Below are 25,365 nucleotides of genomic sequence, written 5' to 3' on the forward strand. Positions count from 1 at the left end.
GGGAGAGGAAGAGGGAAAGTGTGGTCCAGACTCGAGGAACACGCGGGTCAGGAAGCACAAGGCGAGGGAGGCCCCGGCGGAGACCGGCGTCCCCGAGGTCACCCGGCCCGGGCCCTCCCTCGCCTCTCGGGTCCCCTGCTTGTCGGCGTTTCCCAGACGATTCCCCGGGGGGCCGATGAGCGAGTGGCCTTGGACGTCCAGCTTCTCGCTTTTTTTCCTTCGATTTGTCCAAGTGGCCCCTGGAGAAGGGTTTCGGATCCTCTGGAGGGAGATGTGAGGGCTCAGAGAGGGAAAGCACGTCGGCGGAGGTCACACAGCCGGTCGACTTTGTCGTTGCTGGGTTTGGGAGTCTGTGTTCTGAGCCCCCCTCCACCCGGGGCCCTGCTGGGGGAGCGGGGATTCGGGCTGGAGTTCCTTACAGCCCAGGGCGGTCTAGCCTCTGCTCCCGCGCCAGGCTCCCAGCGAAATCCAAGTTTAGCCTGAAGCCCTCCTTCTGCCGCTCGACCCCCGGCCCTCCTTGGGATGCTGGGCACAAAACCCTTGACCATGAACCTCGTGGGGCAGGACTTTGGGTCTGTTTTGTTCGTTGCTGTGTCCCCAGAGCCTAGAACAGGGCCTGGCGCACAGTAAGTGTTCGGTGCATGCGTTGAATAAAAGGGTCCCAGTTTCGTCTTGTGCTGGGATTCACGCGGACCCTTGTGTGGGATGGGGTGGAGGCGCAGGGGCATGAAGCCAGTCGTCACATAACTGGACATACACGGGCGTCTGTTGTCACACTTCTTGGGAGGGACATGAGGAAGTGGAAGATTCCCGAACTTCACTAACGTCAAGCCCAGATCCTGTGCCCGGGGGCTGTGGACACATAAACCACATTTGAGCAGAGACTTGAGTAAATTGAGGGGGATGAGCCAGCCAGGCATTTACGGGAAAGGCATTCCAGGCAGCTGGCACAACCTGTGCAAAGGCCCTGGGACAGCACCGGGCCTGGCATGTTGAAGGACCTGTGGGGAGGGGGTGTGTGTGTGTGTGTGTGTGTGTGTGTGTGTGTGTCCATAGCAGAATGAGCAAGGGGAGAGAGGAAGGAGGGGAGGGCAGAGAGGGGATGGGGGAGTGGGGGGAAGGGCAGTTTAGGCAGGGCCTTGAGGGCCACAGGGAGGGAGGACTTTGGAAAACTGCATATATTTATAGCCCAGACTCAGTCCGGTGTGCTGGGGACCAGGGCACGGGCTTGGACAAGAGGCCAAGGGAGAGGGCGTTCGGAGAAGGAGCTCTTAGAATGGGGCCAGGGAAGGTAGCTCCCACCTGCCCGAGGGGGAGGGGGCAGGGAAGGCAGCGGGCAGCGGGCAGCGGAGAGGAGGACAAAGGCCAGGGTCGTGTGTGCCGCATGGCCTTCCAGGACAGAGAAAGTTGAACCTGAGCTAATGTTTAAAAATGGCTGGTGACTCCCGGGAGCTGGGAATTCCAGGGCCTGGCTTTGGCTTCCTCTCCCGCCGGCTGGTGTCGGGCAGCGGACGTGGCCGCCGCCAGAGCCAGCCAGCTCTGTTTGGAAGCCCGCGAAGGTTGGAACGTAAATCCGGCTCGCTCTCCGGGCAGCCCGTGCCGGCCGGGCGGACACGCCACGGGGCCCAGGCGGGAACTCTGGGCTCTCCCCCGTCCTGTCCTGCCAGGTTTGAGAGACGTGTCGCTCTGATCTCATCAGGTCCAGTCCTTTCTACGTCCTGATGACCAATTACCAATGACCCGTCTGTCCGTCCCCAGCCATCACCCTGGGCCGGGCTCTTACGTCCACCAGGACACCTGCCTGGGCTCCCAGCCCCCCAGATTCTAGACTTCGCCGAGCACCAGAGACTTTTTTTTAATGTGTGTGTTTTCTCGTGGCTAAAAAAAACATATAACGTAAAGTGTACCATCTTAACCGTCTCTAAGTGCACAGCTCAGCCGCCTGAAGCACGCTCACACCCCCACCCTCTGTCTCCAGAACTTTCCATCCCCCACACGGAGACTCCGTCCCCACGAAGCATGGACTCCCCACCCCCTGGCCCAGCCCTGGCTCCCACCCCCTCCTCTCTGTGTGGACGGGACTCCTCTGGGGCCCTCCCGGGAATGGGGCCCTGCGGGACGGGTCCTTCTGGGTCTGGCTGCTCTCGCCGAGCCCCGTGTCCTCGGGGTCCCTCCGCGTGATGGCAGAGGTCAGGGTCCCTTCCTTTCTGAGGCTGGACCGTGTTCCCACGTGGGGACGGACCGAGCTGTGCGTGTCCACGCACTGAGGACACTGGCGTGACGTCCATCTGTGGCGGCCGTGAGCCCCTCTGCCGTGCACAGGGGGGTGTGAATATCCCCGGGGAGTCCCTGCTTTCCCCTCTCGGGGGCAGACACGCAGCAGTGGTGTTGCTGGGTCGTGTGGGGACTCTGTAACTTTCCGAGGGAGCCGCCGCCCCATCTCACGTTCCCGCTGCCACGCGTCAAGCTCCCGGCTTCTGCTTGGCCTCCTGGCCGGTGGTGCTGTTGAACCTACCAGAGCCGAGCACGCGAGCATCGGGCTGAGCCTCTCACAGCAGCCACGTGGCCTGCGCGCCCAGCTCTCTCCCCTGGGCTCACCATGTTGGAGCCACATGGCCTGTCTCTGGTCCTCAGACATCCTAGTAGTTTATTCCTGCCCCAGGGCCTTGCCACTTGCTGTGCCTCTGCCTGGCTCCTAGGACGCCGTGGCTAAGGCCCCTCCTAGAGGCCCCGCCTGACATCTGTGTCGAAAGTCTCCCCCAGAGCCCCTCTCTGTCCCCTCACCCAGCTTTCTGGCCTCGCTGGAACGTAGAACCGGGCCAAATGATCTCCATCTTCCTCTGTGTGTTCACTTCCTGCCTGTCTCTCCCTCCCTTGGCGCACTGCCATCCCCCCCCCCCCCCCCCCCCCCCCCCCCCCCCACCCCCCCCGCCAACGCCTGGCGAGTCGTAAGGGATCGCTAAACGCCTGGGAGGGGACCGCTAAACGCCTGGGAGGGGACCGTCCCGGTGCGGTGATCTCCCAGTTGGGAGCGGCGGAAGTCGGAGCCACCAGGTTGAAGGGAGTTATCTGGTGCCAAGGGGTGGGTGCTCCCGGGGCGGGAAGGGCGGGACCGGAGGCCCGGCGGCGCCTTTGTCCTGAGCTGGGACAGACCAAATTTGGGCTCACGGCCATGGGCAGGAAAGAACAGTTTGTACACTCCGTCAGTGGGTTCCAGTGTACATTTCTGCTGTCACCGCGGTCATGTGCTTGTTTGAGCGAAAGGCTCCAGGAGGTGGTGACGTTCTGGCCGCACGTGAACGCCCTGCAGACCCAGGAAGTCGGGAGAACTGGGCCCAGGCCGGCGCAGGGACTCACTTGCAATATGGCTGTAGTTGGTGGCCAGAGTGTCCCTTCGACACGCATGAGTGTGGTTAACTGTTTCCTGTGGGAGCCGAAGCGTCTCGTGTGTCTCGTGGAGAAGGAGGCCCTTGAGAAAGGTCCCAGGATGACGGGAGAGGGTTGGCCATGTAGATGCTGAAGGAACAGAGTTCCAGGCAGAGGGTACAGCCCGTGCAAAGGTCCTGGGGACAGTAGCTGCCTGGTGTGTTGGAAGACCAGCCAGAGAGGCCGTGCGGCTGGGGCAGAGTGGGCGACAGGGGAGGGGAGAAGGAGGAGGAGGGAAGAGCAGGGAGGGGACGGGGCAGGTCTTGCAGAGCCTGGGGGACGGGGTGGGGGGGGCCCAGGAGAGGGGACCCCTGGAGGGCGGTTGGCAAAGCAAAGACCCAGTTCATTTAAATTCTGAGTTTGGAAAAATACTGTCACCAAACCCCTTATCTGCGATGGGCCCTTCCTCTTCCAGAGTGCCTCAGGCTCCCACCGCGTGCGGGTGCAGGAAGGCAGCCCCTTGAGAATATTCCCTTTATAGATGGGGAAACCGAGGCTCAGAGGGGGGAGATGTGGCTAGTTCCAGGTCACACACCGGGGCCAGGACTGAATGCGTGCGTCTCCGGCCTCCATGAGGCGCCCGAGACCAGCCTGGGAGCTGCCCACCCTCCCTTGGGCCTCCAGTGTGTTTTAAAAGCTCTGGAAAGCCCACAGCGGCTCCCCGATGCCAAGAGGCCCTCCTTTTTGACTGTGACGCCCATGCCCGGTCAGGTCTGGAACCACAAGCACGGGTCCCGGGTGGCTATGTCCTGCTTCAGTTTTTACACAGGAGACAGGTTTTGTGTTTTCCTCATGTGGAGAAGACCTTCTGAGCAACACCGAGTGCCAAGTGGAAAGGCCGGGTCGGAAGTGGGCCGCAGGAACGGCATGCTCAGGGCGGTGGGGGAGTCGACCAGGTCCCGAGGAAACTCACAACACAAGCAAACGGCATTTTAAAGCTAGTGGTGGATGTGGTCTCAACCCCACAAGGTGTTTGCATATATGTGTTTCTAAGAGAAGAGAGATAAAACCAGTCTTGCTGTGTGGCCTTGGGTAACTTGCTCACCCTCTCTGAGTAACTCCATCCACTGCCGCTCTAGGGTGTCAGCCATATCACCTGATGTCTGGCATGTGGGGGGTCATCTGGCACGTGGGGAGCCGACCCTGCAGGGCAGGTACCACTGGCCTGGGCCCCCACCAGGCCTCACCTCGTCAGCAGCACGGGAAACGTCGAGGAGCCTGCTTCCAAGCTATCTTGTGCCTCAGTTTCCCTCTCTGGCAAATGGGGGTGAGAATTGAATGTCCCTCCCGGGGAAGTTGGGGTTTTTGTTTGTTTGTTGTTTTTTTAGTCAGGGTAAACTTTTTAAAATAAGTTTTTAATTTTAATTCTGACATAGTTAACTCACGGTGTTGGGGGAGTTCACCCAGTTTCGGGGATACAGTATACGGTGAGTCAGCAGTCTGCACGTGACCCCATGCTCGTCCTGATAAGTGCGGTCCTTAATCCCCGTCACCTGTGTCCCCCGCCGCCCACCCTGTCCCCTCTGGTGACCACCTGTTCGTCTTCTATAGTCCACAGTCCGTCTTCTGCTTTCTCTCTCTTCCCCACCCCCACCACTGGCTTGTTTATTTCTTTCTTTTTTTTTTTTTTAAAGATTTTATTTATTTATTTGACAGACAGATCAGAAGTAGGCAGAGAGGCAGGCAGAGAGGGGAGGGGGAGAAGCAGGCTCCCTGCAGAGCAGAGAGCCCGATGCGGGACTCCATCCCAGGACCCCGGCATCATGACCTGAGCCGAAGGCAGTGGCTTAACCCACTGAGCCACCCAGGCGCCCGGCTTGTTTATTTCTTAATTGCACGAATGGGTGAGATCCTATGATGCTTCCCTTGCTCTGACTTACTTCCCTCACCGTCCTACTCTCCAGCTCCATCCATGTTGTCCCCCTGGGGGAGTTCTGCTGGTTAAATAAGTCAGCGGAGGTGAAACATGGCGGCCCAGTGTAGTCAAAGAAATGACTCACTAAGTATTAACTACCGGAATGGACCATTTCACGCGGAGTGGCCTTATCAGCCCTCCCAGGAGCTCTGGCCTAGGCCCCTCTCCCTCCCGGTGGTTTGGCCTCCCTTGCACTCGGCACAGCCTGAGGTTCTCCTCCTGGCGTATTTGCTCACTTAGTCACGGCCTGTCGCTCCCCCATCAGGACATGAGTGCCACGAGGGCAAGGCCTTTTGTCCATCTTGGTCACTGCTGTGTCCCCCAGGAGGTGCCCAGCAATCAGCTCCTTTCAAAAGGAAAGGAGTAAGTGTCGTGTGGTTCACATCCAGTTTAGGCGTGAGGGAAAGGATGCTCAGAGATGTCAAGAACTTGCCGGACGACACACAGCGGGAAGTCAACCAACTTTCAGTAGAGGCCCAGAGGGTCAATATCTACGACCTGGCAGGTCTCATCCAGTTTCTGTCACATACTCTCCTTTCTCCTTTTATAGTCCTTTAAAAATTCCCTAGGGTACAAAACGTACCCCCTCTTTTCATCATTGCCGCCACGGCAGATCCTTTGTAGACATTATTTCCTTTAATCCCCGCACCCCGTGAAGGTTTCATATCACAGGTACATATCTATTCTGGTGCCGTATTTATATTCATGTTTTCATGTTTTATACACAAAAGAGCAAAATTGTCAAGCTCCTCCATCCCCCCCCCGCCCCCCGCCAAGAGCGCTTTCACCCCCACTGAAAATGGGTGTGTCCAGACCAGGGTCTCCCCTCTTGGTACTTCAGGGGCAGGGGCGTCCTGGGCTCTGGGGGGGAGGGGCACTGAGCAGCATCCCTGCCCCACTAAGTTGCTGCCAGGAGAACCCCCGTCGTCATGGCGACCTAGGGACGTCCCCAGATACTGTCCTGAGCAGCGAAGGTACTCAGTGCTAGGTACATAGTTTCTTTAACTTGACATCAGCTTTGGGGAGTAGACTTTCTGAGGTGGGCCTCAGTTTACCAAACTCACCGGCCAGGCGGTTTGAATCTGATGGTGCCGGAAATTTTTCACCCAGTGAAACTCGGCTCATGAACGCTCCTAGCCTGGGGCCTGGGGCGTCGTGGGGCCATCAGACACCAGCCGTCCTTTCAACATTGTCCTCTCTGGGCACATCTGTTCAGACCTGAGGAGAGTGCGTTTTTAGGGCCGGCTGTGTGCAGAGACGGGACAGGAGGGCTTATCTGTGCCCCTTTGCTCTGGAGTTTTCAAGGAAACCTCCAGGGGCCCTCAGCCCAGTAGAACTTTCTGTGCGGATGGCGACATTCGGCGCCGTCCGGCTCGGTCACCAGCAGGCTCGTGAGCCGTTGAGCATTGAGCGGTGACCCGTGCCACTGAAGTCTGGAAGTTCTAACTCAGTTTCAGTTTAGCGGGAGTGAATTTCAAGTCACACGTGGCTGGTGGCCTCCATGCTGAATGGCTTCGGAAGGTGGGGGCGCTCAGGAGCCGAATGACAGGCAAACGGTCTGCCGATGGATGAGAAAGATTCTGAAGGTGAGAGGTCATTAAACATAAGACGGCGTCATTAAAAGGAAGGACATTCTGACACCTGCCACACGTGGAGGGACCCCGAGGACACGGGACTCAGCGAGAGCAGCCAGACCCAGAAGGATCTGTCCCGCAGGACCCCACTCCCGGGAGGTCCCCAGAGGAGTCCCGTCCCCACAGACAGGGAGGAGGGGGTGGGCGTCAGGGCTGGGGCAGGGATGGGGAGTCCGTGCTTTGTGGGGACAGATGGAAAGTTCTGGAGACGGAGGGTGGGGGTGGCTGCAGGATGGGATGAGCACGCTTCATGCCGCTGAGCTGTGCTCTTAGAAATGGTTTATTTTTTTCCCTTTCTCTTTTTTTTTTTTTTTTTTAAGATTTTTATCCATTTACTTGACAGGGAGGGAGAGACAGTGAGAGAGGGAACACAAACAGGGGGAGTGGGAGAGGGAGAAGCAGGCTTCCCACCGAGCAGGGAGTCCCATGCGGGGCTCGATCCCAGGACCCTGGGATCATGACCCGAGCTGAAGGCAGACGCTCAATGACTGAGCCACCCAGGCGGCCCTTAGAAATGGTTTAAATGGTAAAGTGTATGCTATTTATCTTTAAGCACAATCTAAAAACTAAATTAAAAAAATTTAATGAGATAGCATATAATTACAGCATCATTGTTTAGAAACTACAATTACTTCATTAAAAAAAAAGCTCCCAGGACTCTAGGAAGAGAAGAGAACCCCTTCGGCCCACTGAAGGGGGTCAGCAGAGAGCCACGCCTACCTTCGCACTCAGTGGTGAGAGGCTGAGGGAGCTCCCCCCGCTGAGAGCAGAAGCAAGAAGGTACCCTTGCTCTCAGCCCTTGTGTTGGGTACTGTGCTGGAGGTCCTCGCCAGAGCAATAAGGCAAGAAAAGGAAATCAGAGGCATACAGATGAGAGGAAGAGAGAAAGCGGCACGTGTTTGTCAAGGATGTGATGGCTCTGGGCTAAGAAAATTCCAAGGAAATCTGTACAAACGTAGTATCTCCTAGAACTACCGAGTGTGTCCAGCGCGGCTGCGGGATACAAGATGGACACACAAAACTGGGTCCCGTTCTCCGTGCCAGCAACGAACACTTAGAGACCAAAATTAAGAACACCGTCGTTTTCGGCCGCTCCCCAAACTACCATTTTTTGTTTTTTAAAGATTCTGTTTATTTATTTGACAGACAGAGATCACAAGTAGACAGAGAGGCAGGCAGAGAGAGAGGAGGAAGCAGGCTCCCTGCTGAGCAGAGAGCCCGATGCAGGGCTTAATCCCAGGGTCCTGGGATCCTGACCTGAGCTGAAGGCAGAGGCGTAACCCACTGAGCCACCCAGGCGCCTCACCAAACTACCATTTTTTGAATGTCAGTCCATGCCAGCCCTTTTGCATGTCTTATTAGCTGACTTGGCGCCCTGACAAAGCCGGGGCGTGGGTTTCACTGTCTTCCCCATCTTACTCTGAGGAAGCGGAGGCTCAGAGAGGTCGCATGGTTGCGGTCGAGGTCACAGAGTGAATGAGCACAGGGATATGGGCTCCCAGCTGGAGCCAGCCTTAGCCCAGGCCATCGCTCTCGGTGGGTGCAAAGTACCAGCGCCCGGAACGTAAACGGGGAAAATCGCACTGGTGGTCATAAGACGCCCCCTCCGATTGCTGGGGTGCTGACGGTGAGCCCCCCACCATGTGGGCCAGCATGTTGCCCCCATTACCACCCTTCTGGTTCAGAGCGGCGTCGGAGAGAGGAGCTGGAGTTGTGCCCACTTGCCAGATGAGGAGAGTGAGGCCCAGGGAGTGGTGAGCCCCAGCCCCAGCACCCCGATTCCCCGGCGTTGGCTTGCAGGCGGCGCTCGGGGAACACGCCCCCCTCCTGGGGCAGCACCCGCGTGCCAGGCAGGCACTGCCGCCTGCTGAATCCACGTGGGCGCCAGTTCCGCAAGAGGGTCCTGTGCCCGAGGCCCGCGGCCCGACGGCCGGCTGCCCAGGCTGGGCTCTTCCCAACGCAGGGGTCACCCGTGCCCAGCCGCATGGCCGTCCAAGCAGGAGTGGCCAGCGCCAAGGGGCCACTGGCTGCCCAGCCCGGGAGCAGCCACAGGGCGTGGGGCCGAGCCGGGCACACTCCCCTCAGCCGCCGCCCAGCCGTGCCCCGCCCAGTGGGTCACGACTGTGGCTGCCCTCGACCGTTCCTGTCGTGGGTGGGAAAACGAGGCACGGGTCCTCACTCTGGGGCCGCTCAGGGCCCCGCCAGTCTGGGCAGCCCGGAGGTGTCAATGCACGGTGTGTGCAAAGCCATAGGGCAAAGGGTGAGGGCTCATGGCTGCTTTGGGAGGCATCAGCACGGCCCCCGGGGTTGCCGCGGGCCCCGTCCTCACCGCCGAGGCTCCCGGAGCTGGGATGGGCACCAGCGTCTGAGCCCAGAAGCCAGACGCGTCAGCACGGCCGCATGGGGATGTCTGGGTGCGCGTGCGGACTGATGCAGATCAGCCTCCTGAGGGAGAAGTGGGCGCTCCTTCGTTGTTTCAACCTCAGTTTTCCCGTCTGTAAGATGGGTCCAGTGACGTCGCCAGCTGTGTGGCTCTTAGGGATTTAAGGGCACGTCTGAAATGGGCACAGTGAAGCATCACATTGGCGGTCGGTCGTGTTCGGGACTGAAACATGACACCAAGGATAACAACAACGTGTGGACAGCCCCAGGTAGCCAGTTCTCGGGAGTCTCCCTTTCCCACCTCTTGGTGCTTGCACCCATTTGAAAGAGAGAACTGAGGCTCAGAACAGTTCGGCAACTTGCCCGAGGTCACACAGCAATTGGGTCTGGCTTTGGGATGCAGCAGGTGGAAGGGGCTGATTCTCTGTCTTTGGCCTTCGATGGTGATTCCCACCACCTTGGTCTTTGACCTGACAGACGACTAGGTAGGGCCGGGGGTTCCGTCTGGCTGGGCTTGACCATGGGGCCCCCCCAACCCTTGCATCGGTCCTGGGTGGACGTGGAGGGAGTGCAGAGGGGGGTTGGCGCTGCTCGCCATCCAGTCCGCCGGAGCTGATAATGCTGAGCTCAGCGTCTGTCTGCTTCGCCCGTCTGCCAAGGAGCCTGATTATTTTTAGATAAGATGGAGAGGCGGGCGCCAGGGTGGGAGGGAGCCCCCAAGCCAGGGGGGTGGGCGGGAGTTGAGTAGCTGCAGGGGGACGCCCCTCTGCCCTCTCCTGGGGGCCCCTGCGTGACAACCCAAGACCAAGGGCTGGACCCCCAGGACCTCAAGGGCAGAGGCCGAACGGGGGGGCCTGAGGGCTCAAGGACTCATCTCTTTGGCCCTCGGTTTCCCCATCTATAAAATGGGCATAACCATAGCCCCTGCCCCCTGGGGTGGGGTTTCCTGCAATGTTACCACCTCCCCCCCTTCTCTCTGCAGACGCGGAGCAGAGCGGCAGTCCCCGGGCAGGGATGGGTTCCGACCAGGAGGACAGCAAGCCCATCACACTGGGTGAGTCTGGGGATGGCGTAGGGTGGGCGGGAGGCCTCTGTGTGCTCTGCGTGGCCCTGCACGGGCACCTCACAGACATTCCTGGGTTCATTTGCCGCAACCATGCCCTGGACAGGTGCCACTGTTGATCCATTGTGTAGATGGACAAGCTGAGGCTCAGAGAGGTTAAAGGGCCTTCCTGGGGCACCCAGGAAGATGGGGTGGGGACCCATGACCCTCAGCTCCCAGTGTCTGGTCCCTGAGGTGCTCCCCCCACAAGAGAGGCCCCGGGGGGCCCTGCAGTCCCATGAGACATTAACAGATGTCTGCGTTGGTGGGAAGTGGGAGGGCCTCAGGCAGGGCTGGGAGCAGAGCCCCAGGGAACAGAAAGGATTCGGAAGCTGCAGAGGCCCGGCGTCTGCTCTGGTCTGCTCCCATGATTGCCCCCGGACCTGGCTTCTGTCCTGTCACTCCCAATCTGTCCTGAAAGCAGCCAGAGAGCACCTGTGAGCACCTGAGTCAGGTCCTGCCTTCCTCTGCTCACAGCCGTCCAGGGTTCTCACCTTCCCTGACCCCTAAGGACCTGCAGGACCTGTCCCTGTGCCCTCCCTGCCCTCCCCTCCACCCTGTCTCCCCCTCACTCTTTCTGCCCCAGCCACATGGGCCTCCTGGCTGTTCCTCCAACAGTCCAGGTCCAGTCCCTGCCTCAGGGCCTTTACATGTGCTCTGCTTGCTATTTGGACAGCTAACTGTGCTCTCTCTCTCTCTCTGAATCTCCCGAGTCTCACCTCACATGCTCCCCTCCCAGAGAGATCTGATCTCAAGCAGCCTTAGCCGCTCTCTGTGGCCACCTTCTGTTTTATTTCTTTCTGAGGAAGTTAGTGATTGCATATGTATTTGCTTAGTTGCCTAGTGATGGCACACGTGTGTCTCTCTCCTAATGCAATGTCACCTCCTTGGGGCAGAGGCTTTGTCTGTCCTGATCACTGTTGTGTCCTCAGCGCCTCGAATAGGACCTGGTGCACAACAGGTGTTCAATAACTATTTGCAGAAAGAAGGAGAGAGAGGGAGGGAAGAAGCGGAGAGAAAGAGAAACTAGAGAGATGGCATACTGGGGACGAGGAGGGAGGAGGGATGAAAAGGAAGGAAGGAAGAATGGAAGAAAGAGCCGGTGGGTGAGGACATCCCAGTAGGAAGGACCAGCATAGGGAGGCCGGATGGTTCCAGGAGGTTCACAGCCCCCCAGGCTGCTCACCACCGGGCGTCTGTGACCCCGAGTCCTCCTTGGCCTCCTGTGATCTCCAGGCGCCTGCCTCCAAGCCAGATGTTCAAGGCAGGCGGGGGCAGCGGCGCTTGGCCTGGTCCCATGGGGAGCTCCAGCGTCTGGCAGAGGAAAGCACTTCCTCCCACCCGCCAGGGAGTCCCCAGGAGATGGAGCTGGGCGAGTGCTGCACAAACAGGAAACCCCGGTGGGGGGAAGGCGGAGGGGCGTGCTGACACCAGCTGGCCAGCTGGGTGGCAGGAAATGGCCATGGCCACTTCCCCTGGACACTGGGGGGCCTTCACCCTGTCCTCCCAGGGATGTTGTGGCCCTGAGCCCCCCAGCACGGAGCTGGGAATATAGTAATTGCATAAGAAATGGTGTTCACAAAGCTCCTAACCAGGGAGACTGGAGTTTCTGGACGGGCCGGGTTTGGGTCTCCCACAGCTGGGGAAACTGGGCACCAAGGTCAGCTCCCTGTGGCCCGTGCTGCCCCCTAGGGGCCTGGAGAAGAACTGCTCTCACCACCCCAAAAAGCTTAGAGCTGCCCACCCGCGGGTCTGGTCCCCACTCTGACCACCCTCCCTGGCTCCTTTCACTCCAGCCCTGTTGGCCTCCAACCCCAGGGCCTTTGCAAGGGCCACGGGTGGGAATACCGTGGCACCCGGGGAGGCAGTAAACCAGCACGTTTGAGATCACTCCAGTCATGGCAACCAACACTTGCCAGCCTTGCTGTCTCCTCGATTTTAGTGCATCCGCTCCTCTTATCCACCCCTACCTGGACGTCTTGGTAAAATGTCACCCACAGCAAAGCCTCCTGAGAGTCCTTTGTGTAAAGCAGCTCCCCTTTCCAGCAGGCCCCCCAGCCCTGCCTGCCTACCACCGCATGACACGTGGCTCCTTGGGCTTCATGATCCTAAATTTATTTTTATTGTGGTTAAATTCACGTTAACAGCAAATGTACAGTTAGTGGCATTAAGTGCATTCGCGCTGTTGTGCAACCATCACCGTCTAGTTCCAGAACATTCCATCACCTGAAAAGCAACCCCATCCCCTCCCCAACCCCCAGCCCGCACGAACCCTCTTCCTGTCCATGGAGGAGACTGTTCTGGACGTGTCACACGCGTGGACTCACACCCCATGTGGTTCCCTCCCTGCATGGGCTTGGGGTCCATCCCCATGCAGCATGTGGGGCGCCTCACTCCTGCTCGCGGCCAAGGGATGCCCCCCTCTGTGGATGGACCACGTTTTGTGGCTCCATTAGTATGCTGATGGATCGTTTCCAGTCGGGGCTGTCGTAAACCACGGCTCTGTGCACATTTACGTACAGGGTCTTGTGCCTTACTGATGTCACGTGGTGTCCACTGCCCACACTGGACAGTGAGTCCCAGGAGAGCGGGCCACTGTGTCTGCCTCGTTCCCACAGTGTCCACAGCGCCTAGCTTGGAACTGGACCCTGAAGACACTTGGTCAGTGCTTGTCCAGTGAGTGAGTCCTGCCCGAGTGGACCTCTGGGGGCACAACAGGCCTCCCGCCCTCTCGGAGCCAACCTGTTTCCAAACCCGTAAAATGAGTCCTGGCCACCCCACACCAGAGAGGCAGGTCCCTCTTCCTCTGACATGAGGCAGAAGTGGTTCTGGGGACACTGGGGATTTTTATCTGCTGCAGGGGGACCCTCCATTCAGCCTTTGGTTCTGAGCTCCTGCTGCCGGCCAGGCTCTGGTCTGGGCGCTAGGGACACTGTGGGACCTGGGCACACGGAACATCACAGAGCTCCCAGTCTGGAGGGGGAGGGGTAAGAAGATGGGGCATCACGTGGTGTAAGGAGTGACGGGAAGCAAGCCAGCCAGCCCCTCCTGAGCAGCTGATTTCTATGTCTAAGCCTCCCTAGATGGCGGGGGGTGTGGCCTCCACTTCCAAGATTAGGGAGCAGGGAGGCTCAGGGATGGGCGGTGACTTGCCCAAGATCAGATCTGGACAGCAGAGCTGAGATTCGAACCTGGATCCAAGGCGGCCTCTCCAGCACCTGGCGTGTCGAAGAAGGAAACAGATCCAGTGAGCCCTGTTCTTTCCCTGTTCCAGACACCACGGATTTCCAGGAGAGCTTTGTCACCTCTGGTGTGTTCAGTGTCACGGAGCTCATCCAAGTGTCCCGGAGTGAGTGTCCCCGCCCACCCTGTGCTGGGATAGGGAGGGGGAGGGACTCCCACAGGGGAGGGGCACTGGAGAAGGAGAAGGGGCTTTGGGGGGGGGTGGCTCTGAGAGAGAAAGGGTCTCAGGGAGAGGCGAGGAGCCCATCACCCTGCCCCACTCGCCCGTCACCAAGCCAGGGTTCCTAAGAAGGGCGGCATCCAGGCCCTCCCTAGAGCCCAAGGTCAGGGCGACACGCTCCTTCCCAATTAACAGACTCCACATGCTGGATGGAGGGTGCTGGAAAACCTTCTGCCCCTGTGTCCTTTCCTGGGGCCTCCCGACCGCTACAGGAGACCCCAAAGGGCCCCACCCCCCTCCTCTGTCTGCCTCCTGTTCCCTTACCTTCCTAATGGACCTGCTGGGGACCTACTCCTGTGACACCCCGACTGAATTCCACCCCAGGGAGTCCTGGGCACTGTCCAGCCTTCACCCTGACCGTCGTCCTCCCTGTCCATCAGCAGAGCCTGGCCTCGGAGAGCACTGGGAAGCTTGGCCCCCAGCTCTGGCTCTGCCCCGCAGTGTGCACCTGGCCTCTCTTGCCGGCTCTGCTCTTCTGATCCATAGGATAAGGACAGTTTCAGCCAAATTAGGAACCAGGCCAATCAGGAAAGGGGTTCCCTTTGGGACTGGCCAGCCCCCAGATGGCTCTGGGTACCCTGGACCTTGCGCCCTCTCTCATCTGCTCTCTCTTGCCCTCCGCAGCCCCCGTGGTGACCGGGACAGGACCCAACTTCTCCCTGGGGGAGCTCCAGGGGCACCTGGCCTACGACCTGAATCCAGCCAGCACAGGCATGAGAAGAACCCTACCCAGCACTTCCTCCAGCGGGTACGTGCCTGGTCCCCGCCTCGGGGGCATTCACCGACCCCTCCCCCACGCCCACCTGACCCCCGCTGGTTCATTCCTCTCCCAGCAGTGCCTGCTTTCAAGGGCCACGTGGTAAACTCCTACTGACCCTTCAAAACCCAGCCCCAAGCGCTGCTTTCCCCAGCCCCGACGCCCCAGGCAGCGTTCCCCCGGCCTTGAGTCCCGTGAGCCCAGAAGGCAGACACCGGGTCTCGCTCTGCAACCTGGAGCAGGTCACACCGTCTGCGCGGGCTTCCCCATCTGTAAAAGGGGACCGTGGTCCGGCCGCGGTGTTCCGAGGTCTGCGGCAGGCCCCGTGACGAGCCAGGCCTCCGGGGTTTCCGTCCGCAGCCCGCTAGCTTGCCCCCTGCTCCGCCCGAGCCCCTGAGCGCCCCCGGCCGCGCGCGTCCCGTCCGCGCAATGGGCAGGTGGAGGCAGGTGTTCACGCGGCTCCCGCGACGTCTCGCGAGAGCACCCCGCTCGCCCTGCCCTCCAGGGCCCGGAAGTCAGCGCCGCCCGCCCAGCACCCTCGGGTGTCCGTGGTAACCCGCTTGCTCTCTCCTTCCCTCCCCCTCTAGGAGCAAGCGGCACAAATCGGGCTCGATGGAGGAAGACGTGGACACGAGCCCCGGCGGCGACTACTACACCTCGCCCAGCTCTCCCACGAGTAGCAGCCGCAACTGGACTGAGGACATGGAAGGAGGTGGGGCTGGCGGTGGGGGCGGAGCCGGCCTCGGGGTCGGCCTTACGGTGGCGGGGACTACATATTCCGGCAGGCACTGCGCGGGCCTCTGGGTGCGGGAGGCTCGGGGTGTGGAGCCGCGGAGCCTCCTGGGAATTGTAGTCCGGGCTGTGGTTCCCGAGCTCTTTGGTTCCGCTGAGGCGGGGAGAGCGGAGCGTGTCCTTCGCGCGACTTTCCTGCGCGCTGCCTGGTGAGGCTTCATCCCCGTGGGGTCCGTCTCCGCGGGTTCCGGAGTGGGCTCGGCAGCGCTTCCGATGAGCAGGGCCGCTCCCCGGGGTCGGCCACAGACCGTCGTCAAGGGGGTCCCCTCTGCCTGGGCCCTCGTGTTCCTGGGGAGTTCGCATCCCCGCGAGTGAGTGCCGCGCCCTCCGGGCCCCGTCGCTCTTCCCGCGGGACTCGGGTCCGCTGTCGCGCTGCTGCCTGCGTGGGCCCTCCGCAGCGGGGTCCGGTTCTGGGGGGCGGCGGGTCCGTCGGCTCCCCAGGGGCCCCTGCGCGGCTTTCCCTCCCCGGGGGTCGCCGTCTCCGCCGCGACTGTCCCCCGAGGAGTCCGGCCTTCTGCTCTGCAGCGCGCCGGCCTCGGGGATGGTCGCGACCTGGGGCGCAGGGCGGCCCCTGTGCTTGCCTTTCCCCGGGCGCGGCGTCCCTGGCGACGCGCAGAGCCTCCGCGGGGCCCGCGCCCCAGATCTCAGAAGCTCCGCCCCGTCCCGACCCTTGGCCTAACGGGGGCTCACGGCACGGGTTAGCCTGGGGTTGCCCACCTGCACGCTGGGGAGCCCACTGCGCTGAGCCTCGGTGTCCTGCTCTGTGCAGTGGGGTTGTTAGTGCCTGCAGTACCCGCCTGCGGTCGTTGGGGGGTTCCGCGAGTTAACGCATCTGGTGTCCCTAAAACAAGCCTGGTGCAGCCTGCGCGCCCACGAAACCCTAAGAGTGGTTTGCTTGGCTCCTCCCCCTCTGTCCCTCCTCCCTGTCCCCCGAGGGCCTGCTTGCCTTTAAAACTGTCTGGGGGCGCCTGGGTGGCTCCGTGGGTTAAAGCCTCTGCCTTCAGCTCAGGTCATGATCCCAGAGTCCTGGGATCGAGCCCCGCATCGGGCTCTCTGCTCCGCGGGGAGCCTGCCTCCCCCTCTCTCTCTGCCTGCCTCTCTGCCTACTTGTGATCTCTGCCTGTCAAATAAATTAAAAAAAAAAAAAAATCTAAAACTCTGTCTCTACAGAGTGTCTGTCGTACCCACAGGATTCCTGGAAGGTAGTTCACATTACCGTTGAGAGAGCAGATCTGGACAGCAGAGAGACCGGGATTTGAAATGCGGCTCGGCCGCTGGCTCGCTGTATGGGCTGTGTAACTTTGGGCAGGTGACTTGACTTCTGAGCCCCCTGTTTCCGTATGTCCCAAATGGGATCGATGAGCTAACTGTTCTCTCCTGGAGGTGGAAGGAGGCGCGTGCCTAAGGCAACTTTCTTAAAGCACAGGGTAAGTGCCCGGGGCACAGTTCACTGTTTGTGTCCTTATAAAATTCCCATCTCTAGCGGTCTCTGAGACATCTGGTTGTAGCATTCGAGCCCCGAGAGCCCTTGGGTTGGCTCTCAGAGCAGCTACCTAACTTTGGGAGGATCTCCTTATTTTCCGCTCTGATTTATGGGTCAGAGTGTCTTTGTGGCTCACTCGCTCTGTGCATTCCCCGTTTCTGACAGGTTTGCCTCTATTAAAATCCTGCGGTTAATAGGCTTTAAGTTTGATTGTGAGAAATGGAAAACCTAAAAGGCCGGGGGATTTCTCTCGAAAGTAAATGTTCAGCCATCAGCAACCCTGGACGTGTATCGTGTGCAGGACTTGGGCTCCTGCCTTAGGCTCCAGTGAATGTGGTTTTCGTGCCCACCTCATGGTCCAAGAGCTGCTGGAGCTCCAGCCATCATGTCTACTTTCCAGCCAGCAGGAAAGAAGAAGGGTCAAGTCTGAGCATGTCCTTGCCCTTTAAGAATAATGCTCAGAAAATGCACTTAACCTCCTTTGCTTATCTCTGTGCCCCCGAGTTGGTCGTATGGCCACACTGTGCCCCAAGGGACTAGGAGATATCATCTTATTTTCGGCAAGTATGTGCCCATCTCAAATGTAAGGGTTCTGGTACTAAGGAAGAAGGCTAGAGCAGATACTGGGGAGACTGTTAACTTCTGCCCCGGCATTTACTGATTGGAAACTGAAAGCACTCTTCATTGGCTCTGACTGGCGAGAACGTCTGTGTATGAACATGCTGTCTAGAGGCAGAGGTCTGTGATGTAGCCACCGCAGCCCCGAGAGGAAAAATTATAGCCTTGAGTCTGTGGGTGAGAAAAAGAGAAGGGGTGGAAGTAAAAAAGCTAGCTTTCAATGCGGGAGGCTCCAAAAAAACCAAAAACATTAAAAGGAAGGAAATGTTTGAGAGAGTCACTGGAGCTTGGTCTGAACTTCCTGCCTTGAGCATGAAGTGGCAGCTGTGGGGGAGGACGGGGAGGAGCCCACACCCGCTTTTGCTGTGTACAGGGCCGGAGGGGAATGTCAGAGGGGATCTGTCCCCTCTAGCCTCAGTTGGTTGCCTCCAGTGATGGCAAACTCGTTCCCTCCTTCAAGGCCCTCAGTATAAACCCCGCTGTGTGGGTGCCTGGGCCCCTGCAGATGCTCCCAGCCTGGTGGGGAAGATAGATTCATATCCTCCCCCTCCTCTTCCCCTTCCTCCTCCTCCCTCCCCCTTCTGCCCTCCCCCCAACCCTCTTCCTTTCTCTCCTCCCTCCTCTGCCCCTCCTCCTTCTCTTCTTCCCATCTCTTCCCCCCTCCCCCATTTTCTCCTCCTCCTGGCTTCCTCTAGCTTCCTGTCTAGACAGCCCCCAATTAGCTGCTCATTAAGAGGGTTAAGCTGATTAGAGCACTCTCCCCCTTCCTCTGCTCTGGCCACAAGGGCAGTGCTCAGCTAACAGCACCCCCCCCACCCCAGCATCCCTTACCTGGGCAGCAGAGGCCTGGGAGTGGGGGAGGGGTCATGTCCCCCCTGCCCCCAGCAGCATCCCCACAGCGCCACCTCTCAGGCCTTTGCCCTGTCTGTGCCCAGGTTAGGAGTGCCTTTCCTCCTCCTGGCCAATCCCTCCCGAGGCCTTCCCTGATTACACACCCCTGAGGGCCGGAAAGGGGCACCCTCCAGACTGCTTGGTTCCTGCTGCTCCTGGGGCCGTCCTGCCAGGGCCATGGGCCTCCCCACATACAGTTATGGTACTGGGTGAGGCGGGCGACTCCCTGCTCTCTCTGTCATGTCGGGGGGCTTCTCCCTCCTCTCATCGAGCTGCGGCGGGGGCAGGAGGGGTGCAGAGCGTGGCTGGTGGAGGTCGGAGTCAGGTCCACCGCTTCTCAGCTCTGTGGTCTTGAGCCAGGGTCCGCAGCTGTGGAGTGAGGGTGACTGCTGGGAGCCGGCCCAGACGTGCCTGCCCGCTCTGCCCTCGGGGACCCCAGGCTGATGACAGGACAGGGCCATCGCTGCTCCAGCTCTGGGAAGGGGCTCCTGGCTCCGAGGTGTTGGGGCTGGGGACACTGCTCAGCCCACCCGTTGGCCCCTCCCAGAGAGTGACGGGGCCCCAGGTCCCCTTGGTCAAGTTCCCAGCATCACATACGCTTAGCACCTGATGGCTTTTCGGGGCAGAGTGGTTCCCTGGGAAAGCTCGGCTGCCCAGCGTCCGGGCCCACCGACCCAGGTTTCAGGGCTCACGTGCTCCCCGCACTGTGTGCGTGCAGGTCTAGTGAGAGGGGTCGTAACAGCAGAATCGGCTGGCTGCCCCCGTGGCTGTGGAGCGGGGTGCTGCTTCCCAGATCTGGTCACCACCAGCATGGCAGTGGGAAGGACCACGAGAGGCAGGACCCAGCGGCGTGGCCGGGGGAACACAGCGTAGGAGGGGACTGGGGGGCCAGTGTGACCGGATATCCTGGAAACCAAGTGGCTCCCACCAGGGCAGCTCGGCCCGGGGACCGAGTGTGTGCTTGTCGCACTGTGGGGGCTGCTCGGCGGGGGGGGGCAAGGATGCTCCCTGGCCTGCAGCAGGCAGGATGCCCCCCGCCCCGGGATGGCCGGCCCCTAAGTCCGCCGTGCTCGGTGCGAGGGAAGGCGCACCGCCAACGTGCCTGAGTCCACTCTGGGTCTCTGTGGGTACATGTCGCTCTGAGTAACATCCTTAAAAATCATTTCTAAGCGTATCTGTCCACAGACCCTGCCCCCCGAGATTCTGGTCGCAGGGGTGGAGCCGGGCCTGGGACTCTGCCCTTATCACCTTCCATCTACACATCTGGGCCATGGCAGGAGTGGGGTGCAGGGGGCTCGCCTGTTTCTGGAGGGCCGCCGGGTGCCCAGCAGCGGCGAGGGGGACGCCTGTGCCCGTGGGTCTCTGCAGAGTCTGTGCAGGCCCGACTGACAGCGGTTGTTGGTGGCGGGAGGTGCCAGGGGCTGAGCAGGAGGCTGTCGGGGTCCCAGAGGGCTGGGGGCAGGGGCGCCCAGGTGGCCCTGGGGAGGCGGTGAGGCCCCCGTGCTGGGCCTGCAGGCCGGGCGGGTGCCAGACCCTGGTCCGACAGCTGTCGTGTCCCATCTCCCTTACCCCTCACGATGGCCCCACCGGAAATTCTGTCCTCACCGCAGGAGGATGAGGTCCGCACAGGTCCTGCCGGCTCACCTCTGCCGACTGGGCCTTCCCAAGGGACCCTGTGGCCTTCTATCCAGGGCCCTGGGGGCCCCCAGGGGATCGGGGCAGCCCCGAGCGGACCGGCCTGTGTCCAGAAGGCGAGAAGGCGGGGGCCAGGCTTAATGTCCGCAGTCCTCCATGGGCACCAGGCTCCTTGCTCCACGGCCCACGTGACCCCGGGAGCCCCCCCACCGCCCTATGCTCGGAGCCCCGGTTTCGGGCCCCTCCCTCGGCCTGTGGGCTCCTGGGAGAAGAAAGGGCCGGGCTCTGTCTGCCTGCGGTCTTGTGACCTCCTGACTCCCCCTATGCAGGCATCTCGTCGCCGGTAAAGAAGACAGAGATGGACAAGTCACCTTTCCACAGCCCGTCTCCCCAGGACTCACCTCGCCTCTCCAGCTTCACCCAGCACCACCGGCCTGTCATTGCCGTGCACAGCGGTGAGCACGCGGCGGTCCTTCTGACCAGGTCCCTCAGCCAGGGACGTCCCTCCGGCCCTCTGAACATTGCAGTCCTGTTGCTGTCGCCTCCCGGCCAGGCAACACCCCCAGAGGTGCCGTGGTTCGGGGCACCTGGCCCTGACCCGTCTCTCGGGCCTCAGTGTCCCCGTCTGTACCAGAAGGAGCTCTGGGCTGGGCTTGCCCCCTCCGCCTGCTCGCCTTATCTCATGCTCGGCCCGCACAGGGTCGGGAGATCCCGGGAGGGGGTGGACACGGGCCAGGCCACATGAAGGCCACCCAGGGGATACAGGGGACTGTGTTCAGGACCCAATGAGCTAGATGGAGGGCTTGAATGTGGCCGGGGAGCCGGTTTTCACGACGAGGATGCTCTGGTGCGCCCGAGGGCGGACGCGCACACGGGTTCCATGTCCACCCGCGGACACGCCGTCTGCGGCAGCTCCCGGCGGTGGTGGGCAGAGCCCGGGAGCGGCAGGAGAACCTGGGGCCTGAGAAGCGAGAAGTGCGCACTGTTCACTGGCAGCTGGAGAGAGGACGGGGAGGGAGTGGTCCCAGAAGCAGGGCTGCCATTGCGGGGGGGTGGTGGGGGGTGGAAATGTTCTAGAAAGAGAGTGAACGTACGAGGGGTTACTGGGTGGTTTAAGAAAAGAAAAGGGAGGGGTGCCTGGGTGGCTCAGTGGGTTAAAGCCTCTGCCTTTGGCTCAGGTCATGATCCTCAGGGTCCTGGGATCAAGCCCCGCATCGGGCCCTCTGCTCAGCGGGGAGCCTGCTTCCTCCTCTCTCTCTGCCTGCCTCTCTGCCTACTTGTGATCTCTGTCTGTCAAAAAAATAAAATCTTTTTAAACAAAAAAAAAAGAAAGAAAAGAAAAGGGAGCAAGTATGACACAGGCCCATTACTCTTCGCGAGCAGGAGTGAGGTGCCCCACGGGCGGACCCGAGCCCACGACATTTGGGGAGGGAACCAGACACAGAACGCCATGCCACACGGGGTGTGAGTCCACGCATGTGACACGCCCAGACCAGGCTCCTCCATGGACAGGAAGGGAGCCGGTGGGGACTCATGGTTGTTGGGGAAGGGACAGGGGGGTGACCGCTGATGGGGACGGGGTTGCTTTTCAGGATGATGGGAGTGTCCTAAAAGGAACTGTCGTACTGGTTGCCCAGAGAATGTGCTAGAAACCAGTGCACTGTCTACGGAGAGCTGGCTGAGCCCTGGGGTGGGCTGTGGGGCAGCGCTTCCCCGGGTCTGCCACCTGCCGGCGGTGTGGTCTGGGGCGGGGAGCATAACCTCAGAGAGCCACCATGTCCCGTCTCAGAACCAGACGGAACTGGGTGCCCGGGGGGCTCCACTGATTCAGCGTCCGACTCTTGATCTCAACTCAGGCCTTGATCTCAGGGTCATGAGTTCAAGCCCCGCGTGGGGCTCCGCGCTGGGTGTGGAGTCTGCTTTAAAAAATGGTGATACCAGAAACCCGTGGGCTTACGGTAGAAGTACTCAGGCTCGAGCGTGTGAAGCTGGGATTTGCGGTGCCGTCGTCGCACAGAGACCGTGTCCTCAGCCGGAGTCTGCACTGACCGCCCCTCCTGCTCTCCGCAGGGATCGCCCGGAGCCCTCACCCGTCCTCCGCCCTGCACTTCCCCACGACCTCCATCCTGCCCCAGACGGCCTCCACCTACTTCCCGCACACGGCCATCCGCTACCCGCCTCACCTCAACCCGCAGGACCCACTCAAAGATCTCGTGTCGCTGGCCTGTGACCCAGCCAGCCAGCAGCCTGGACCGGTGAGTCTGGGGGGCTTGGGCCTCCCCTCCGCCCCACGGGGCCGCCTGCCCACACGGGGTTCCAGGGGACCTCCCCACACGGGGTTCCAGGGGACCTCCCCGGGGGGCCCTCCGCCAGGCAGCCCCCGTCTTAAATGGTTTCGTGGACGGCGGGGCCGCGTTCCCCTGCCCGAAGTGCCCGGAGCCGGACCAGGTCAGCACGAAGGCTGTTCCAGGTGCTGGAAGGGGCCGCACACGGTTTTCCCCAGTCACACACGGTCCCGGGGCCGCAGCGCAGGCCACCTTCTCCACACTAGCTTTCGGGGTTCGGAGCCCTCTGCATCTTGGAGCTGTGGGCGAGGTGGACGAGGGGAGTGTACAGCCCCGCCCGTGGGGTCAGACCCCCGTCAGGTCTAGGTGGCGTCTCGTGGAAGGGACAGACGGGTAAAGACTGGCTTCAGGAGGAGACACAGGGTCCCAGGATGCTTCTAGAAGCCTACGGGGCCAGGCGAGGGGGCGGCAGCAGTACCCACCGAACTCGCCTGGTCACGCCAAGCCCGGCCCTCCCCCGGCAGGGCCGCCGCCGGCCGCCCGAGGCAGAGGGGGCGCCTGCCGCCTTAACCACCTGTCTCTCTGTTCCTCCCAGTTAAATGGAAGTGGTCAGCTCAAAATGTCCAGTCACTGCCTTTCCGCTCAGATGCTGGTACCCCCGCCCCCCGGGCTCCCGCGGCTGGCGCTCCCCCCCGCCACCAAACCCACCTCCGAGGGAGGAAGCACGTCGCCGACCTCGCCCTGTAAGCACTCGGGAAGCGGTGCCCGTGGCAGGGCGGGCGTCCCTGAGGGGCCCCCTCCCCCCCTCCCCGACTGCTGGGGTCAGGGGCTCGGGCCCAGCCCGCGGGGTACCGGTGAGTTTGGTGGGTCCCCGGAGAGAGGCCCGGGGGGGGGCCATGTGGTCGGGCCCACTTGGGGCCAAGGCAGCCCTAGGGAGTGGCAGGAGAGGACCAGAGGGGCGTCTGGGGTCCCCGCGTGCCTGCTCCCGGCCCCGCCGCCCTCCTCCGTGCAGCAAGCAGGTGGCCATAGGTGAAGATCTCGGACTGGTGGCCTTGGGGGCAGAGGTAGCCCCAGATGCCTTTTGTTGGTGGAAAACGAGAATTTGTTTTTGTCGCAGTCAGGACAGTTCACGTGAGAATTTCAGAGTTGTGGGTTCTCGACAAAAAAAGGGCAGCCCCGATGGGCCCTGTTCCTGCCTGTGACCCAGGCTGGGCCATGCCTCTAAGACGGGATAGTCCCCACCTGCCCACCTGACCTTAGAAGGCCCCGAGTTGACTGACTGCCTCACCTTCTAGAACTTTCTGTCCTCTGGATGTGGTTCCAGATGACCATTCGCCGGCCCCTCCTGCAGCCCCCAGGCCGGGGCCGCTCCAGGCTGGGAAGTGGCTCCGAAAATCTCAGCCCTGGAGTCCAGCCCCGTCAGCAGTGGCCCTCCCTGAACCCCAGTGCAGGCTCGGGGGGCCATGCATCCTCCTCCAGGCCGCCTCACGCTGGGCCGTCCCCCCACGCCGTCTCAGTTGCTGTCCCGAGCAGGTGATCTCCGAGACCCCAGACCTCTCTGTCTGCCCGTCGCACTCCGGGCATCTCTCTCACCACACCTGCACACCTGGCCGGGGGTGGGGGGGCCCCCGCAGGCGCGGCCCTGACCCCACCACCCGGGGCCAGCCGGGACCCAGGGCAGCTGCAGGAGTGGAAGGCTTTCTCTGTGCCACATGTGGTGTGGGCACCGGGTTTGAATCCTGTCCCTGCAGCTCAGTCCCCGTGTGTCTTCACGGAAGTGTCCTCGCCCTCTGAGCCCCTTTTTCTCAGCCGTAAAATAGCAAGGTCACGGGGTACCCAGTCGGCCGGCGGGGGAGCGAGGGGAGGAGCGAGGCCAGGGAGAGCGTTCAGCGCCACGCCAGGCAGGGAGCGGAGAGCACCGGCCCGGATACCCCCTGCCCTGACCCCTGTCATCTGTACAATGGGACCAGCCGTCACGCTCACTAGGGGGAGGCCTCTGCAGGTCCACGGGACCAGGCCGTGAACTCCCTCTCCTCCTTGTGCACCCGGTTCGAGGGGCACGTGCAGCCTGCCCCCCATGCACCCGCTTTACCCCAGCCTGGCCGATCCCATGCAGGGACCCTCCCGCCACCCTGGGCCCAGCCTCTCCCAGGCCCCCAACCTCCCGGCAGCCTCGGGCTGGGAGTTACTCGCTTGCCAGCGGAACGTAGCTGGGGGGAGGAAGACGCAACTGTAAACGTGAGCCTAACTACAAACGTGTGTGCGCGTGTGTCTGCAAACACCCAGCCTTCCCCGTGCGGCCTCCGAGAGGAGGAGGAATCAGTAAAGCGCCCTCTGTTACGCACGCGCCCCGCGCGGGGTGCAGGCCGCGGGAGCAGGCGCCCCTGAATAACGTACGGGCGGTCGCCGGTTCTGGATCTCGTCTCGCGCCTTCCGTCAGCAGATGCCCCGCCTGCGGGACCCCAGGGCCCGGCGCTGTGGGCTCTCCGGGGAGCCCCGAGCGGCCGGGGAGGGCAGCAGGTTTGGAGGCGCCGGGTGCTGGGTGCGGAGGCCCGGCTGTGTGACCCTGGGCAGCGGCCACTCTCTCTGGGTGCTCCCGCACAGCCCCCTTCGCTAACGGGCTCTCGGTCTCTCTCCTCCCCGCAGCCTACTCTACGCCCGGCACGTCCCCTGCAAACCGTTCCTTTGTGGGATTAGGACCAAGGGATCCAGCGGGCATTTATCAGGCACAGGTAGGGGCCGAGAGGCCAGCTGGGGGGGGGGGCAGGGCGGGGCAGGGCAGAGGGCCCCGCCTGGGGGCGCAGGGACAGGCCGGCCTGCTGGTTCCACGCCACTCCGGCTGTACCCCTGGCACGGTGGCCGTTGTGTGTGGTAGGGGGTCCAGCTGCCCGTAACCTTCCAGGGCCTCGAGCCCACGCCCGGGGACGTGGCACAGCCCCCAGCCCCGCTTGCCGCTTCCCAGCAGGGAGACCTTCATGGTCA

General features: G+C 61.5%; 1 protein-coding gene across 6 annotated transcripts in view; it reads left to right on the forward strand.

Moving 5' to 3' along the window:
- Positions 1–25,365, forward strand: part of NFIC (nuclear factor I C) — a 67,129-nt gene that overhangs the window by 31,399 nt on the left and 10,365 nt on the right. For 3 of the 6 annotated variants that reach the window (XM_045989647.1, XM_045989646.1, XM_045989648.1), the window contains exons 3-10: positions 10,340–10,411; positions 13,734–13,808; positions 14,547–14,670; positions 15,267–15,391; positions 20,428–20,553; positions 22,169–22,353; positions 22,979–23,126; positions 25,030–25,115. In XM_045989647.1, the coding sequence (XP_045845603.1) occupies positions 10,340–10,411; positions 13,734–13,808; positions 14,547–14,670; positions 15,267–15,391; positions 20,428–20,553; positions 22,169–22,353; positions 22,979–23,126; positions 25,030–25,115 (941 nt within the window). The remainder of the gene's footprint in view (positions 1–10,339; positions 10,412–13,733; positions 13,809–14,546; positions 14,671–15,266; positions 15,392–20,427; positions 20,554–22,168; positions 22,354–22,978; positions 23,127–25,029; positions 25,116–25,365) is intronic. The other 3 variants (XM_045989651.1, XM_045989649.1, XM_045989650.1) reach the window with 3 other exon arrangements.

The sequence above is a fragment of the Meles meles genome, chromosome 20 (genome assembly GCF_922984935.1).
Source record: "Meles meles chromosome 20, mMelMel3.1 paternal haplotype, whole genome shotgun sequence".
NCBI classification, from domain to species: Eukaryota; Metazoa; Chordata; class Mammalia; order Carnivora; family Mustelidae; genus Meles; species Meles meles.